This window comes from Penicillium roqueforti, assembly GCF_015533775.1.
Source record: "Penicillium roqueforti strain LCP96 04111 chromosome Unknown scaffold_52, whole genome shotgun sequence".
NCBI lineage: Eukaryota > Fungi > Ascomycota > Eurotiomycetes > Eurotiales > Aspergillaceae > Penicillium > Penicillium roqueforti.
In genome coordinates this window covers 55,465-72,446 of record NW_024067616.1, presented here as the reverse complement: position 1 = coordinate 72,446, position 16,982 = coordinate 55,465, and the positions used below count along the sequence as shown (strand labels likewise).

The following is a 16,982-nucleotide window of genomic DNA, read 5'->3' as shown; positions in this document are numbered from 1 at the left end:
CACGCTTACTTCGTCCTGGACGTTAACAATGTCGACTATGTCTATGAGACCGCTCATACCGATACGAGTCCCATTCACATCTACGTTCTTCGCCTATCGAAGAGGAAAATCAGCATCAACAGGCAGCGACAGCTAGACGCTACCATTGCTAAGAGATTTAGAGCGATGCACAATGGGCATGGGGATGACCCTCTACCGTTGCTTGATGATTTTAATCGGACTGTTGAATATCACAGTCCCCGTGGTCTTCGGCGGTAGATCTTCAACGTGATCATCTGAGTTTCCTCTATCGGAGTTTGACCCCCATCTGATTTGATTTTTGTTTTCTCAATGGAAGCTGCAATGCTGGGGGCGCCTCAGCCCAAACCCAAACGTGCAACCTTGAAGATAACCATGAGTGAACTGTGCAATCCCTTTGCTCAAGTGATACAGACTTTAGCGACGTCCTGCGGGTCCAGATTCCGGAGAGTAGACCCCCATCACGACAATCCTTGCGTAATTTAGATACAGTGATATCAATCTTTGTAAGCAATACCGGGAGTCCGTGACTTGCAGTATTAAATGAAATGTGATATAACGCCAGAATCCTTTTCAAAAATGCCTTCACGCGCCTGGAAAAAAGTGAAAAGTAAATTGCATACCTGGGGATTTCGAAAAAAGTGCAGTTCTGCATAATAGCAGACCATAACTTCCGAGATCCCATGCTCACCGAAAACCACCTTAGTGTACAAATCGTCATTCATCCATTGTCTTGATTTGTTGACAGTGAGTAATTAGAAATCCATGCCCATCAGATAGCTAAAGTGCTATTAGTTATATGCCTCCATTAAATTATCCAGGGGAAGTATACCTTTCATAGATGCGCATGAACTTGGCCACGAAGGCTTCGAGATGGAAGATTATTTTCTGTATCGAAATATTCATTAGCTTATATTGATGGCAATGCTAACCATCAATAACTTACACTTCCCAGCTTGATGCGGTGCTCATAGAACGCAGACCACTTGATAACTTCTGGTTTCAGAGCATCGTCAACTCGTGCAACAAGCTTGAATGTCAAGGTCTAGCACCAGCAGTTAATATCTGGAGCATGTTCATTGAATAGGTGTATACACACCTTCAAAATAGTTGTTGGGGGGATGCAATGGGTCAGAAGATCATAAAGACGTGCGCGGACTTGCAACAGCCGAGCTGGTGAACGCTCAGCCATAATCTCATCAGCCGTTAGGGCAACAAGGGCTTCCCAGTCCGGAGGCGGGATGAGGGTCTTGTCTGTAACCTTTTCACTACATTTCCAAGAAAACGTAAGCTTCTAAAATCCAGGCCAATGGGAACCGAAGTAGAAACTCACTTTTGCGCATAAATAGACTCAAACATGAGCAGCGCACGACGCAGATTGCGTCCACTCTCCTTCGCAATCCTCTTGTTCAGCACCTGAGACTCGGTCCATCCTTCCTTTTTTCCTGCGAGATGGAGCGCAGAGCAAATGTCAGCTTCAGTTGGCGCTGCAACCCTGACCAGCAGGGTTCGAGACCGAATCGGTGCAATGATATTGGAGGTACTGTTGGCCAGGAGAATCAATCGTAGATTGGGACTGTATTTCTCCATGGTACGTCTGAGAGCTGCCTGGGCATCTCGTGTGAGATGATCGGCTTCGTTAATCACGACGACCTTGAACCGCTGCTTCGCGCCGAGATCCACCTGTTGCGTCTGCGCGACCTCTTTAAGCAATTCCTGAACGACTACTCGGTCATAGTTTCCGACATCTGCGGGGGTGATCTCGAGATGGTACACCGATGAGACAATATTGAACTCTAGCTTTCGGTTGCTCGTCGTTTGGAAGACTCTGGCGTCGATCTTGATCTTCTCGACACCGGGGCCGTACAGTTCTTTTAGTGTTGCAATGACCCGTGTTTTCTTGCCAGCGCCGGAGGGTCCATAGACTAGTAGATGGGGAAAATCTCCGCTTTGTGCCTGTTAGGGGTACCTTATGTTAAAATTGTGTCCTGTTCCGCAGCTCAGACTTTCTTACCAGTGACCGCAGGCGATCAGAGAGCTCGGGGTGGTATGTGAGAGCATCGAGGGTGCGTGGCCGTAGTTTATCCACAAGGAGAGCCATTTTGAAAACTCTGTAAAGCTGTTGAGATGAGGAATCGAGGTGCTTGTGGTTTGGATAGAGGATGCGGACCTGAGAACGCGTCCAGACACGCGCCTAATTAATCACTGGTCCGTGCACGCTCCCACTATAATCAGCTTCGAAGAAATGATTTCGACGTAGATCGTACAATTACATATGAATAAATTTAACGATATATACAGCTATATAGTTTTCTAGGCATTTGGCAGCCTTCCGCCAAACTCCGATATGTATAGTACATGCAAATTTGCTTTGAGAGATGAGATGAATGTTGAAAAAGCCCGACACAACACCACGCATGTTTCTTTGTTCACTGTCAATGTCCAAGCCTATACAAACCAACACAGTTGAAATACAGTACCCCAATGCGCCCTTGGTGTGAGCTTTTTATGATGCAATTGGCGTCAGAACACCATTGTCATCATATTTAGCTTCTGCGTTGGGTTAGATCAGGCCAAGAAAGCAACGAGTAGACAATAAAACTTACTGAAGAAGGTGTATGACAGGGTGATAGTATCAATGCCCTTCATATTAGGGTCGGTAGCAAAGTCGGGATCGATGAAGAAGAAGACAGGCATATCAACCGACTCTCCCGCATTGAGCTTCTGCTCCTCAAAGCAGAAGCATTGAATCTTGCTAAAGTACGGCGCAACCTGACCTGGCGTGACGCTGTATGTTGCAACTCCAATAATATCCTGAGGACCCTTATTCGTTGCGGTATAGAATGCCAGCGCCGTCTCGCCGGGCAGCACTCGGACTTCACGCTGCTGGGGAGTGAACTTCCAAGGGAGGACATCCGATACCGAGCCGTTGAATGTAATGCGCAGGCGACGAGAATCTGTCACCGGCGTCACACGTGCAGAGGTATCACCGTCGCCGATTCGGTGGGTGAGAATGGGCTGACCGCCCCAACCGGTCTGCTGGCAAATCTGCAAGTGGGATCAGAATGATATTCCGTTTATGATGTACTCTAGATCGAGGGAGAGCTTGTCATACCATTTTGTAGAGAGGGACAGATCCATATGCAAGGGCAACCGTTCCAAGGATCATACTGATGGTATAGTACCTGATCGGGGGTTTTGTTAGCACATGGATTCCCTCCGGTCCGGGTTAAATGGCAGCTCACAATGTAGAGTTATTGCGTTTTTGTGATTCCGGGGTATTGAAAGGCGCTGTAGATGAATTGCGTTGTTCATGAAGCAGGAAATTCTTCGAGAAATACCTTCGCTCCACCTCGAAGACGCTCTTTCGGAGATGGATTGATCGCTGTGGAATTGTTACCGTCAGCGCAGAGCGCCCCAGCGAGGGGGTTAATCGTGAAAACATGGTTCTATGACTTTAATGGGATTGGACGTTGAGTCGCATGAGATGCAGAGTATCCAACACGTGATAATTCTGATTCAACGCCTTATCGATAAGGCCTTAAGCTTCGGAGTCACGTTACATTTAAACGGCGGGCGACATTGAGACAAGGTTAGAAATTAGAATGTATGTGTATCTTAAATTGATTCTTGATTTGTTCATGAAGATTAACCGAATCAAGAATTTTAATTAGAAGGTTCGACCGCACCCTTCCGGCTGCCGAGGCTGCAGAGTTGGCTTTAGCAGCGACTCATTACTGGTATAGAGGCATAAACATTATTCGCCTTATTCGCCTTGTACAAAAGATATCATTAAGTTCGGGAAATTTGAAAGCATTCATATGTAATGATGCAGAGTTCATAAAAATAATACAGGGTAATGGCACCCAGAAGTTAGACCCGAAGTATAAAATAACCAATAACTAATACAACCGTTTGATGGCATCGAAGCATTTCACTGGAAGTCTAATTCAACACACTCGACGTGATGCGACCAAACACCCCTCGTACCATGCTAGGTCGCTCACGGAGGCAAGTGATAAGAACAGCAGCGCTAACAGCAAATGCGATGCGCTCTCGGTATTGATACTGGGAAACACAACACGCGTCAGCATCTCGTGATTGTTTTGGAACATGCCACAGGTTAATTCGAAGACATTAAGAAGGAGTTGGAGGGGATGTGGGTGTAACCCTGTTGTGAACAGATGATGCGAGGGTCCGATACATACCTTTTTCTCATACAACCGTGGCAAAACCGTGGCGGCAGCCCGGGGTGCCACAAATAGCGCCAACTCCTGCCTCTTCCGCGTCTTTTCAACCAATATACTCCAGCCGCACATGAGACATCCCGCACCGACACATAGCCCAGAGTCCCACATCATCGGAGTGACCGTCTTCGCGTCAAAGACCTTGGGGCCGAGTCGTGTCCGAGCGAGACAGACACCGTAGTAAAATAAGCTCACAAAAGATGCGAGGAAGGCAGATGAGCGTGCTGCATCAGAAAGGGCCCGACGAAGGGCATTTGCAGATTTCATCCTGCGCAGGCGGAAAATAATCTGTAGGGGTATATAGGTTGCACAGGCATATTTGAAGGTTCTGGCAAATCGATACAATGCGTGTTTTTCACAGCTGGGGCCACAGCCCATGTGAACCATTTCGCAAGGGATCGGGACAAATTTTGATGGGTCACCCCATACCTCTGGCCAGTTGTAATCATTGCACATCGACTGGAGAAGAGGTGCCTGGCCTGTATCCTTTCCATAGACGAAAACTCCTCGTCGAGCACGGCGCAAGGCTTCAATTAAACGTGAGTCGACCTGAGCAGCTTCCCCGATCCACTTCTCATAGGCTCTGGGCAGTCTTTCGGGGAGATAAAACCACGCCCACATGACCACAGCCGCACTCATGGCAAAGACAGTTGCGTCGGCGAAGCCAGGGACAAGGGATTCGACAGTCGTCCAGCGATTCTGGGCTCGGCGGCGACGGGACCAGCGACCCCATGCAACACATGCGAGCGCATCTACGGCTCTTGTGACCATGTAGATGGTGAGGTCCATTGTCCTCCCTGCTAACTCTGGGCGGTGATGTTCCAGCGAATTGGCCATAAGCTGACTGGAGTCTTCCCCCTGATCTGTGGAGTTCCGGATAGTTCTAACATCTTCTACTGGCAGACAGATGCGGTTCTTGTTGAGCAGTTGAAAACTGAACCATCCAGATAGAAGAGAGATGATGAATCTAATTAAGCGGTCCAGCCTTTGTGAGATCCGAACGTCACGCTTGGACAGACCTGCCGTGATCAATGCACACAGACGATATAATCCTATTGGTAGTAGGGTTGAGCCACCGACCAGGGAAGCACAAGCTGTTGGGAAACTGTTCAGACGTAAAGGACTAGCCAAGACTTTAGCTAACTATTCGAGGTGAGGTCAGCTATAGCATTCCGTTTGTACAATAGACTAGAGGCAAGGGTGACAAGATAAGTCGCGATAAGAGCCCCATACTAGGTAATACTACGACGTACCTCTTGAAGTTTCTGTTGCGCAGTCCAATCGTTATTGCGCAGTCGGCGGACATAAGACAACAATTTCGGGGTGACAGAAGATAGGTACCCGAGTGCATATGCGCGAAGGAGGCTACAGTCGTAATCAGCAAGGGCTCTTCAGATCACACAGTTGCACCAAGCCACAAGGGTAACAGATCGCATGGACTCACGGCTTGAATATCCGGACGTTGTCCCTTCCATGGCGTCTCCGGAGTGCAGGTTCCATGCTGCCGGAAACCTTCATGTCATGATCCGTCGGGAGGTGTCAACATCACAGTCCCCCGGACTAATCGGCGACGAGGGGTCAGCCAGCTGTAAACTCTGGTGGGATTCACAAGAATCTCCTCGCCAATTAGGGAATGAGGTATAAGAGCTCAATGGGTTTTATCCGCGGGTGACCTACAATTGCACCTCCCGAAAATTGGGTAGTATTCTCCAACAGGGGGAAATTGACACCTACACGACCGTTTTCTGAACTATGGATCAAGTGAACTCCGTGTAATGAGCCTGTTAGAGACTTGGTGGTTGTACCTCGGTCCGTACCCAGGTGGGAACTCCAGAAAAGCCCCCGCAAACAAGATCCAAAATCGGGGGAGGGACCTGTTTCAAGAGAAGACAGAGGGCGATCATCCGAAGCAATGAGCCTTTTCCCTTTCGGAGCAGATTAGTCGGTATTGCGGGGCTAAACAAGGCGAATGATCTAACTCCAACCCCATAATAAGAGGATGATCTCAGGAGAACAATTCCCAAACAAGGAGATGAACCGCACTGACCCAATGATCCTTGTCAATAAGAACGAGAGAAAGGAATATATAAGAGAAAGGGCAAATTGTATTCGAATGTACACCAGAAAACAGCTGGAAGAGAGGGTATCTGCAGTGTACTTTGCGTTGACAAGTCGGTGCTTCTCTCGCAGGGCCCTCGGGAAGGGTTCTCCGGGAGTCAACAGCTCTCCCCAGGAACGTATCAAATACCGATGGTACCATATAAGCCACAGCGGAACCGCCGTAATTTATGTACTGTTACGTCACGCGCTCAAATTTTTGCATGTGATCAGGCCGATTGCTTTTGATGCGAAACTCTCCACGTATTCTTCTATAGGACGCATCTCTCTTGCTTTCGGGCACTCTCTTGATCTTCTTCTTTTGCTTTCTTTCTTCGCACTTTCTTCTGGTCTTCTTGTTCCTATCCCCATTGCGCTGAACCATCTCCTTATCGAGTCGCATTATCAGCCCTAGAGAACTCCCGTGGCCTTGATCTACCCCCGCGTTCCTCTTTTGTGGAGTCAAACCTTGGCTATCATCTCGAGCGCATACAATTTTTCACTCCATTCCAAGGCATGACAGTGTCGCCTTGGTCCGCGCTACTCTTTCCATCAGAGTAGCAACCGTTTTCTTGACACCCTGTGGATATTGAACCGCTTTTCACTATGAATGGACATGGCACTCAAGTTCGGACTGGGCGCACGTCTCCCCCGGCTGCTCCCTTTGGATGTGAGTCGCTCCGGGCATTATTTGTACCGTCCACTCTTTAACCCGATTCCAGACTCGTTTCTCTCCCCCATGGACACACCCTTTGAACAGGCACCTGCTCTACCCCCGGGACCTTCTCTTCTTGACGATAACGAATCCAATATGCTTGATAACTTCTTTACTACCATGAACGCAAACCACTTTACGAATGATTTCTGGATGCGACAAGAACATAAATCCGGGACACCCAACTTTGACTGGTCAGGTGAGCTGCCGCCCAACTTCGAAGGATCAACCACATCCCTATCGCAGCCCTCATTTCAGCAGCATGGGCTAGGGAAAGCAGCCGGGGGAATCATAACAGACAATCCTACAAGCTCGGATATATTCGCCGCAGCTTCCATGCTCTACCACAGTGGTCTGAACGGATCGGAGTTAGGATCCACGTTAGCACAACAGGCTTTCGCGGGACAGTCTCTCCCCACCCATGGGATACAACGAAAAATTAATTCACATACTGGCAGTGTCGCACAGGGTTCAGCTTCATCTCCACCCCGGGCTGGTGTCCCGGTTGGATATCATACCTCGGAGATGTTTTTTGACGTCCGTGACCCCATTCCTGCGGACCAACATCCATCAAGAAAGGCCCGCAGTTTGCGATGGGGCTCAGATGCCAGTTTTATGGACCAGGGCTATCTTCGCCCCCCTGATCAGCCTGACGAGGAACAGCGGACAAGTGACCTGCTCGATCATCTCGGGTGCTTTGAACCACAAAGCAGTGCAGCAAACACACGAGCACCTAGTCCAGAGCGCATGGTTGGGGCTCCTCCTCAAGGTGCCGTTTTCCGAAGTGGAGCTGTCCTGGACGAGAGCTTACATCCCCGAAAACGGCCAAGAACCGCCCTGAAATATGAGGGTGACGAAGACTCCGATGAGGATGATGCACGACCTCACTCAAGAAAGTCTAGAGGATCTATCAGCCAAGGCCGACGAGCATCAACGGACATGTCTCGAAAAGCCCGAGTACAGCCAGGGTCCAAAACTGCGCGAGAGAATCTCACTGAAGAGCAAAAACGGACCAACCATATCCTTTCGGAGCAGAAACGTCGAAATCTTATTCGCCAAGGCTTCGAAGACTTGTGTACACTGGTCCCTGCGCTTAGAGGTGGCGGATTCAGCAAAAGCGCAATGCTCACTGGAGCTGCTGACTGGCTTGAAGACCTTCTCCGGGGGAATGACATACTTCAAAGCCAACTGCGCGAATTGAAGGGCATGAATGGCTTAGTGATGCCGCGTTGATACCCTCTGTCGCACGACCACAACGTTAATATATGATCTCATGGATAGCCCTGCCTCTTTTCTTCGCGGGGATTGCAAGCGTTTCAGCGGGACAGTTTTGTGTATGCATGTCGGCGAGTTGGCATTTCATCTTTGCAAATCCCGGCAACAAGATACCATTTTTCTTTTCTCTGCATACTCTTTCTTCGTCTTTTTTTCCCCTATAACCGCTGTAGGTGATACAAGTCATCTTTCGGCTGGTCCTCGGCAAATATCGATACCCTAGTGCATAATTCGAAAAGCCTGTATTGAACATAGTTTGAGTAAAGACATTATTTCTTTCCAAATAGTTTTGCCAATATACCAAGACATAGCTTTCCGCATAGCACATAAATACGCACGTTTGGTCAAGCTGAGACATTTCAGCGACAATTTTGGATTATTTCAGTTTTCATCGGTTTTCAATTTGAAACCTTAGTACGGACGAATATGCTAATAAAGGCCAAGACTACCAAGACCCTGTGGGTTGGCATGCTATCTACTCCGTACTTCCGTAGTATCTCCATGTTTTGTCCCCACCGCTCTGTATTGCCCGCATGTGAAGACGCGTCAACATCCTTAGTTTTGTACCTCGACCTAACACCCTCAACTCACTATGCCTCCAAAGCGAAAACACACGGGCGACGATGCCCCGCAGGAGGACGACTCCAAGGGCTACGCCTATCTCAAACCGCACATCCGCCGCGTCCCAGAGAAAACCATCAAGTCGAAATGGGCCCCTCTACCGGAACCCGTCCAGGGAAAGGTCATGGACATGTTCCACTCCCTCGAGCGACCGGTGATAATGCGGAATCAAAATGAGCGCAAGCGAATCGAGGCGCAGGGCGCCGTGCAAGCGGTCGTGCGAAAGTAGGGCGCCGTGCCCAGTCTGGTAGCTTCCACAGAGCTACCAGTGTCTTGAAGGACGATGATACTAACCGTATACCGCGTGTTGTTTAGTCTAGGCAAAAGACTCCCGCGAATGCCGTTTCCGCCCATAACAAAGGACTCCAACTTCGACTACGAATCTGCCCTGAATGAGCACGTATGCGACCCCCTGCGATTGTCGACAGCAAGTCCATACTGATTACATTCTTAGCGCTCACTCGAGGCCCACTTGGCTACGATGAATGATAGCGTCGATCTACTAAAAGCTGAGATTGCCAAAGAAGAAGCGCTCCTTGCTAGGGAAACAAAATCGCTCCAGGAAATGGACAAGAATGCGAAACGGGCCGAGGCTGAAAGGAAACGACAGACTAAGAATGTATGCAGCAGATTATCTCGCTTCAAAATGGACTGGCTAATGTTTTACGACCGTAGGAACACCCCGTGCTCCGACAGTTGGATGCACTTCCTCGAACTGAGGATTCTGGGTCCTCTGAGTTCATGCTTCTCGGCGCGAAAGATAGTCAAGTGACACTAGATGAGGTACGGACTGCTTGTGAACCACGCGTGCTTGCCCTGTCAACTTACCATTCTATTTGATTTTAGTTGGAGACCGACCCCGAAGTCCAAGGACTCATGAAGCAACTACATGGCCATCTTCAATCCATGGAAAGCAATATAGCGCCCTTCGCAGGACTCGGGGATGCCATCACTCGTTCACAAGCTGCCTTGGATCTATACTCGATCCCCAATGACTGATTATTGCTGGACATCACTGCACTTGCAAGCTACCAATCCCGGCATTTTGATGCTTCTTATGATTGACACATGAAGGGCCTCGGACCCAGGGTATGCACATTTATTAGAAACTCAAACCAAGTATCGCCCAAGCTTGGCGATCAGGAATCACATAGGCAATCCTGGTCGCGTGCTTAACTCCAATGCATTCGCTGAATAGCTGCATACGGTGGAACCGCACGGTCGAACGCACCTCTGTTCAACAGATGATACCGACTGCAAGGGTAAAATATGGATCACCCTAAATCAAGAGAAGGGTAATGCAGATATGTTGCGCACCTAGTACAATCTGAGGAGTCATGCTCTAAGGGTGATCAGACAACCGAGGCTCCACCGCATGAAAAGGGGAAGAAACTAGATCAATAAACACGAGCCTCCACCTTTTACACAATACCAATGTAGTTTCAATCGAAATCCGATCAATTGTAAGCATAGAAAACGCAATTCCGCAGCCGAGGTGGTCTCGCCCCGACAGTGACGTGTGCCCAAACAGCCAACCCCATGCGGAGCAGTTCGGAGGGGTGACTCCGCTTTCTCCATCCCCAAGAACTTTTCGACGTTTACCAACTACTACCAACTGGTCTGCAGGCAGCCATTCCGCTCCGGCCCTGGTGGTTCTCACTGAACTCTTGCGCAATGTCCGAAAAGAATGCGCCGCTGGGCACTTCCAATGCGACAAAATCCAGATCTGATGCAGGGAAGGATACGAGCATCAAGAATCCGCAAACAGCTGCGGCCAAGGCCGAAACGACCGGCTCGGGGAGTCACTCCAGCCCCAAGAAGCGCCGGAAGGTGAATCACGGTAAGGTGCCGTTGCGCAGCATGCGACAGGGATCTGGGCGCGTCCGATCCTGTTGCGCATCACCACAAGAACATTTTCGCTAACGCAATTCCAGCCTGTGTATATTGTCGCCGCTCGGTAAGTTAACTTCTTGGGAATGTTATTATACTTGGTTACTATATGCGATACGCCATGACATCAATGCTAGCGCATATCTATTCAAGGAACTGGCTTTGCTAACGGGGGGTTTTGCTCGCGTGGGACAGCATATGACCTGCGACTCGGTACGACACCTCTGTCTCCCTTTCCGCGTTCGCGACCCGTCACGTCTGAAACTTTGATCGCAAACCTGCGGAGAATAATTTGCACCAGCTGACCTGTTTAATTCTGAAGGAACGGCCCTGCACACGCTGTATAAAGCGAAACATCGGTCACCTGTGTCATGACGAGCCGAGGGAAACTGCGAAACGAGGACGTGGCGAACACGAACATTCTGCTGCAGACGACGAGGGCTCGTCTAACAATGAATTGGGCTCCGTTCAAGGCATGCCTACGAGTGTCGACATAGCCGATGCTGCTGGTCAGCAATCATTCCCTGATACCACGATCGGAATTGCACCCTCAGTTGTGAATCCGCCTTCAACGGTGCCGCCTGGGAATCTTTCTGCGTCTAGTCAGTCACTCGAGGCTACCTCTCAGCGTGAGTTCGCAACAAAACCTGTTTTGCCGCCGGACTCAGCTAACGTGGTACGATAGTCATGCCATACAACGATTGGGTAGGTGGTCAGAATCAGTTCCAGGACATGCATTCTCTCCACCCTTCCTACATGTTTAATGCACACGAAGTGACCAACGAGTACAATCTGCTCGGCGATTTCCTCAGTAACAGTCTCTTAGACGACGGGGCAATGTTCCAAAATCAAGATATGCAGGGAATCTACAACGATTCGTCGTTGATGAACTCGATGAATGGTATGCCAGCACCGAACGGGTTGCCTCCTCCAACACAACTTCCGCCGCCAGCACAGAGCCAAGCACTGCCAGGAGACTCGATTCAACGCTCAACCTCCGCGACGGGTAATGACAAAGCCCGGGAAACGTACTACATGACCGCCGCCGACCCGGCAGGAACTGACCCACCAGAGGAGCGGATGAACAAGCTTCTCAAAGCGAAATATGATGCCGGACTACTGAAACCATTCAATTACGTTAAGGGATATGCACGGTTGAACCAGTACATGGAAAAGAACATGCAACAAATATCTCGACAAAAGATTCTGCGGCAGCTCGACAAGTTCCGGCCGAAGTTCCGAGAACGCATGCAGAGCTTGACTGATATCGAACTGATTCTGGTGGAGATGTGGTTCGAGCGCAGTCTTATGGAGTATGACCGAGTCTTTGCCAGTATGGCTATCCCAGCCTGCTGCTGGCGTCGAACGGGCGAGATCTTCCGAGGGAATAATGAAATGGCACAGTTGATTGATGTCCCGGTTGAGGGTCTTCGAGATGTAAGTTTCAAGACTGGAGACTCGCCACGTCATATTACACCCAACTCACATGTTTACTCTCTGTAGGGCAAACTTGCTATCCACGAGATCATTGTCGAAGACCAGCTGGTCAGTTATTGGGAAAAGTTCGGCGCCATTGCCTTCGACAATACTCAAAAGGCTATGCTCACTAGTTGCACGCTGAAGAGCCCTAACCCCAACTCAAGGAGTGACGGTATAACTTGCTGCTTTTCGTTTACGATCAGACGAGACAATCACAACATGTACGTGTTCATTGCTCACCACTGTCCACTAGATACTGACATGCCGGAACTAACACTGTGCAGCCCGTCTCTCATCGTTGGGAACTTCCTCCCCATCGATAGATAGTACTTTTCGGTAGACTGTTATTTATTCCATGACACACAAGGACTTCTCTTTTGGTATCATCGTTTGATTTAGTGATTCCCCAAGTTCTGGCTGTGCTCCTCACAGAAAAATGTATAGTGCTTGATTTTATGTGTATAACATCAAACAGTATGTTTTGAGTCAAATCATATATACATACGAAGTAACAGGGTCTGGTGCTCTGAGTAGTGTAAATGTTCTGTTTGCAATGGTCAAGGGACGACACGAGCACTTTGGGTTTGACTCGTCGTCTCTTTCGTCCCTCCACGCTCTTCCAACTCCAAACAATCTTCCCTCTCACTTTCACTTTCTTTCTTCCTCTTCTCCCAACCTCTTCGTAACCTTCATTATCCCCTTTTATCTTTCTTTTCATCTTTTCTCCCATTGGCTCCCAATCCCCAAGTCTTCTCTCCATGGCGCAACCGTCTAGACTACACCCGGCTCTAGCTGGTACGAGCCACACATCATGTCCCCGCTATGCGCAGCAGCTGACCCCCATATTCTTCTATCTAGGTCATGCTCACACTTTGCATATAGCCTTATCTACAGTCGGAACCTCGAGTCCTCTCCTTCCTCCCAATGCCATTTCCAGACTGGATAGATGGCTCAAGCGTAACCCGTTTGTTGTCATGGCAAATACATCGAGTCGCCAGCAGCTGGATATGGTTGGAACATTACTCTGGAATGACTGCACCCATCTGATCAGCTTGCGTGGTCAAAATCCGGAGGATATGCTGATTCTCGGCAAAGTGAGGGCTTTCGCGTTTGTTGTGTTGAACATGGCTGTCATGCCTGACCTCCTAGGTTTTTAATGGCCTCTAATATATGTTGAAGTGACCTTATCTAACCTCTTACAGGAGACCTCCGGGCTCTCGATCTGGCCGTCAAGGCTGCGCGTATTTGCATTGGTATACCATCTTACATCTCACTTGATGACTTGATCAGGTCTAACGACAAGAACAGTGAACCAGCAAAGCGAAATTGCGGTAAATATCTTGTCAGTGGCAGCCACGAGGTTGTCAAACATTCAGCCTGCTCATCTCGGGCTTGACGCTGCGATTAACCGCACTATCACCACCCAATACTTGTTGCTCCGTATGCGACTGGTGAGTTGCATTGCTTGAACACTGCTTTGTGTGTCAACACCAGAATTGACATTATTTCAGGCCTGGTTGCATGAACGAGCAGATATCGCCGAGCATTTTTATGGCAAACTCCCTGTCTTGCATAGGTCGCATGATGAAGAGTGGATTTTCGAGACTTGCTTTATCATTGGTGACTCTGCACTCGCACGGCGCCTGCCTGACATCGCTATCACATGGCTGCAGAGAGCGAGCGATCACTTGCAGTCCTTACACATGATGATTAAGTTTCCATATTATTATGATTGGGACTTGGTTATTCGACATTCTCTTGGTGGGTGGGTTGATCTAGTTGATGACCCGGACTAACATGCTGCAGTTGTGGCTTGTTCACAAGTCAAAATCCCTCTGGCAACCGCCATCTACGATTTTGAAATGAGCTACTTGAGAGAAGTACGTTTGTGGTGAATGTGGTAGACTTGAAGCTGACCTTTTTAGAATTACCCATTTCACCCTGCTGTGATCCTTTTTGATCTATCTATGGGACATGGCAATCCTAGTAATGACGGGGCACTACAAGGTAAGACTGATCTTTATCTTGAATGGAATTGAATTAACAATATTGTTGTAGCCCTAGAGAGGCTGGTTGATGGCATGACCCTTACAGATATGAACATGCCGATGTGAGTTATCCCAATTATTTACTGTAATTTTTGATAAATGTTAACTGTTGATCCAGAATTTTCCAATATGCCCGATCTCTGGGTCATATAGGGTACCTTGATACACCTATCGGTGAGAGACTTTGCTGACAGTTCTTTAGTGGTTCGGATGACGGAATGGAAGCACTTCGAAGGCTGCTCATGCGCCCTCTGCCAGCAGGAGAATGGACAGAGAAATGCTTTGTTGCTTTTCTTCTACTTTTGAGCAGATCGGACTTGTCTGATTCTACGCGTATTCAGGCCCTCCAGGATGTGATTGACTCACTAGAGCGACGTGGATATCCATCTTTTAGCAGTAGGGCATCTCACGCCACATTGATTGTAAGGCATACTCAAACTCTCATCATCTTCAATTCAAGGAGCTGACTATTATATACAGTGCATCTGGAAAATGACTGCTGGTGCAATTTCCCGGAATGACCGCTGGAGTGCAAGGCTATGGCTTCAGTTGTGCAGTCAGCCAAAGATCTTCCAACGCTGCTCCCTGCCCATCCAGATTGTGATACAAAAGTTAGTGGAACAAGAATTGAGATTTAACTAGCACTGTGAGCTGACATATTTCAGGAAGCTGGTTGCTTATTACATAGAGGCTGGACAGCTTGCCGACGCTCGTTGGTTAATCGATCGGGGTATAGTCCAAAGCCAGGAAGATTGCCAAAGGATGTACTTGTCTTACAAGTTGACATTGCTGGAGGGAAAAAGCGGTGCTGGTACGAATATTCTATCGGAAACCAACGCTTCTGGCCTATTCTAACTATATGCAAGCGCATTTCTATCTCGGCTTTCCTTCGCATCCCGTGCCGCACAAGCAACTGAGCCTTCTTTCGTGCGCAATGGAAGCTCAGAGACAACACAAACCAGAAGAAGTCCTGAATTGTCTTGAACCATTTATCAACTGTTTGACTTCAGATGACATTTATCATCATGACTTTCCCGCCGCCGAACATCACATGTGAGAATGTTTCATATTTTTGACTCGCTATGCAAGGCTAACTTGCCTACTATGAATAGGTTTGCCATTACTCTTCTCTCCGAAGAGCTATCCAAGGGTGGCTTTAACCAGAGACTTGGCAAATGCATCGAGACTGTACTCGAAAGTGGTGCGTTTTCCCCCAGGCAATAGTAATTTGTGATGCTAATCGTTCAATAGCCCTGTCTTATGCCAAAGAAAACAGCCTGTTTGAAGGTGGCGATCGGGAGGTCTCAGTCACTCAACTGGAATGGCTGTATTTGGCAACTTACAACGTTGCTCTGAAACTTATCAACTCTTCCGGATTCCTGTCGGCTACGCATGCCTTAGATCACTCCAGAGATGTCTGTTTCGACCAGGCAAAGTTTTTGCTTGGCTATGTTTTACTAACATCTTTTCAGTTTGCGCTCCAGTATCGTCAGATTGAATACCCTGAGGGGGGCTCCAAAGCACCCCGGCCGCATTTGTTTTCGGTTATTTACCTTCGTCTCCTTGTTAGCACACTTAGGGCCCGCTGTGCTGATCCGACTGCAAAGGTTAGTTACATCAATTCTTGTCTACAACATATTATCCCCCGAAAATGTTGCAACGTTATAGTCCCATAATACTAATTGTCTGCAGAAACCGCACTACGAGGATGTATGCATTTGTTTTCAACAACTAGGTGACTTGCGTGGTTGGGAAGATGGAGAAGAGACAGACGCTGGCGCAAATTACAAAGAAGAAAAGCACTATAATATTGCCCGATTTTTCAACCTTGAGGCTACCATGCACCTCAACAGGTGGCAGGATGTTGTCAGGATATGTGCATCCGATGACACGATCCCTGATTCAAAGTTTTACCCACAGATCATGGATTTGACTCTCCGATTGAACCTACCACCCACATGGGCGATCTGGCTTATCAAGGTTCGTTGTTTCTTTATTACCGGGAGACTACATTCTTTGAAAAATACTCACATCTATACAATAGCGGATCGTGTCGAAACTCAACGAGCTACGGGACGATCCCCCTACCACATGGCAACACGATTTCCGAGCCTCCCTGCCTCGTTACCTCCACTGTCTATTCATACTAGCCATTGAACCGGACCCCTACGCAAGCACTGATAGAAGTGCCAATCTTGGTTTCAAAATGGCCGATGCTGAAGTTGCTGAAGAAGTGCTCGATAAAATCCTCGCAATGGCAGACGAAGAGGCAGCCGTTGCAGAGGAAAGATACGGTACACAGCACAGCCTCAATGCCATCCAGGTCGGGTCGGAGATGGATTATATGTTTACATATCCAGCGGGGGAATTAATCAATGTTGCTACCATGTCCTTCAACAAGGCTATTGACTTTTACCGTGCTACGCGGGACCAGGATTGTCAGCGTTGGGCGGAAAAAGCCATTCGTGTTGCCCAGCTTGTGCCTGGTGCTCAGGGCAAAGCGCTGGTCAACGTACTTCAGATCAGACTGGGAAGCTTGATTGGAGTTTGAGTTGGTGTTGGTATTGGTGGGCTGGTTTGGGCTGGGGTGGG

The 16,982-nt window shown here is 48.5% G+C and overlaps 7 protein-coding genes across 7 annotated transcripts; 4 read left to right on the top strand and 3 right to left on the bottom strand.

The window, feature by feature from the left end:
• Positions 1 to 773: 773 nt before the first annotated feature.
• LCP9604111_9603 (replication factor C subunit 5) lies at positions 774 to 2,119 on the bottom strand (the record flags this gene model as incomplete). The annotated part of the gene is made up of 6 exons (XM_039077876.1): positions 774 to 798; positions 851 to 906; positions 965 to 1,063; positions 1,118 to 1,286; positions 1,352 to 1,974; positions 2,033 to 2,119. 6 exons carry the CDS (start codon positions 2,117 to 2,119, stop codon positions 774 to 776), a joined length of 1,059 nt encoding a protein of 352 aa, XP_038924423.1.
• A 405-nt stretch (positions 2,120 to 2,524) lies between these two features.
• Positions 2,525 to 3,463, bottom strand: LCP9604111_9602 (cytochrome c oxidase assembly protein; the record flags this gene model as incomplete). The annotated part of the gene is made up of 4 exons (XM_039077875.1): positions 2,525 to 2,571; positions 2,625 to 3,066; positions 3,134 to 3,203; positions 3,264 to 3,463. The coding sequence occupies 4 exons, from the start codon at positions 3,461 to 3,463 to the stop codon at positions 2,525 to 2,527; spliced, it is 759 nt and encodes a 252-aa protein (XP_038924422.1).
• Positions 3,464 to 3,963: 500 nt separating this feature from the next.
• Positions 3,964 to 5,783, bottom strand: LCP9604111_9601 (uncharacterized protein; the record flags this gene model as incomplete). The annotated part of the gene is made up of 4 exons (XM_039077874.1): positions 3,964 to 4,086; positions 4,227 to 5,408; positions 5,519 to 5,630; positions 5,710 to 5,783. 4 exons carry the CDS (start codon positions 5,781 to 5,783, stop codon positions 3,964 to 3,966), a joined length of 1,491 nt encoding a protein of 496 aa, XP_038924421.1.
• A 1,185-nt stretch (positions 5,784 to 6,968) lies between these two features.
• On the top strand, positions 6,969 to 8,310 carry LCP9604111_9600 (basic helix-loop-helix domain-containing protein; the record flags this gene model as incomplete). The annotated part of the gene is made up of 2 exons (XM_039077873.1): positions 6,969 to 7,032; positions 7,085 to 8,310. 2 exons carry the CDS (start codon positions 6,969 to 6,971, stop codon positions 8,308 to 8,310), a joined length of 1,290 nt encoding a protein of 429 aa, XP_038924420.1.
• Positions 8,311 to 8,944: 634 nt separating this feature from the next.
• Positions 8,945 to 9,972, top strand: LCP9604111_9599 (uncharacterized protein; the record flags this gene model as incomplete). Its single annotated transcript, XM_039077870.1, has 5 exons — positions 8,945 to 9,198; positions 9,289 to 9,373; positions 9,428 to 9,592; positions 9,649 to 9,756; positions 9,820 to 9,972. The coding sequence occupies 5 exons, from the start codon at positions 8,945 to 8,947 to the stop codon at positions 9,970 to 9,972; spliced, it is 765 nt and encodes a 254-aa protein (XP_038924419.1).
• A 675-nt stretch (positions 9,973 to 10,647) lies between these two features.
• On the top strand, positions 10,648 to 12,669 carry acuM (gluconeogenesis transcription factor RDS2; the record flags this gene model as incomplete). Its single annotated transcript, XM_039077869.1, has 7 exons — positions 10,648 to 10,813; positions 10,908 to 10,930; positions 11,017 to 11,076; positions 11,186 to 11,492; positions 11,549 to 12,300; positions 12,367 to 12,563; positions 12,627 to 12,669. 7 exons carry the CDS (start codon positions 10,648 to 10,650, stop codon positions 12,667 to 12,669), a joined length of 1,548 nt encoding a protein of 515 aa, XP_038924418.1.
• A 431-nt stretch (positions 12,670 to 13,100) lies between these two features.
• On the top strand, positions 13,101 to 16,941 carry LCP9604111_9597 (SPO22/ZIP4 family meiosis protein; the record flags this gene model as incomplete). The annotated part of the gene is made up of 18 exons (XM_039077868.1): positions 13,101 to 13,137; positions 13,201 to 13,491; positions 13,545 to 13,595; positions 13,651 to 13,793; positions 13,854 to 14,103; positions 14,149 to 14,222; positions 14,268 to 14,349; positions 14,401 to 14,452; positions 14,509 to 14,544; positions 14,593 to 14,812; positions 14,871 to 15,001; positions 15,056 to 15,201; positions 15,257 to 15,443; positions 15,503 to 15,591; positions 15,642 to 15,805; positions 15,863 to 15,997; positions 16,083 to 16,370; positions 16,435 to 16,941. The coding sequence occupies 18 exons, from the start codon at positions 13,101 to 13,103 to the stop codon at positions 16,939 to 16,941; spliced, it is 2,883 nt and encodes a 960-aa protein (XP_038924417.1).
• Between the last annotated feature and the right edge of the window lie 41 nt (positions 16,942 to 16,982).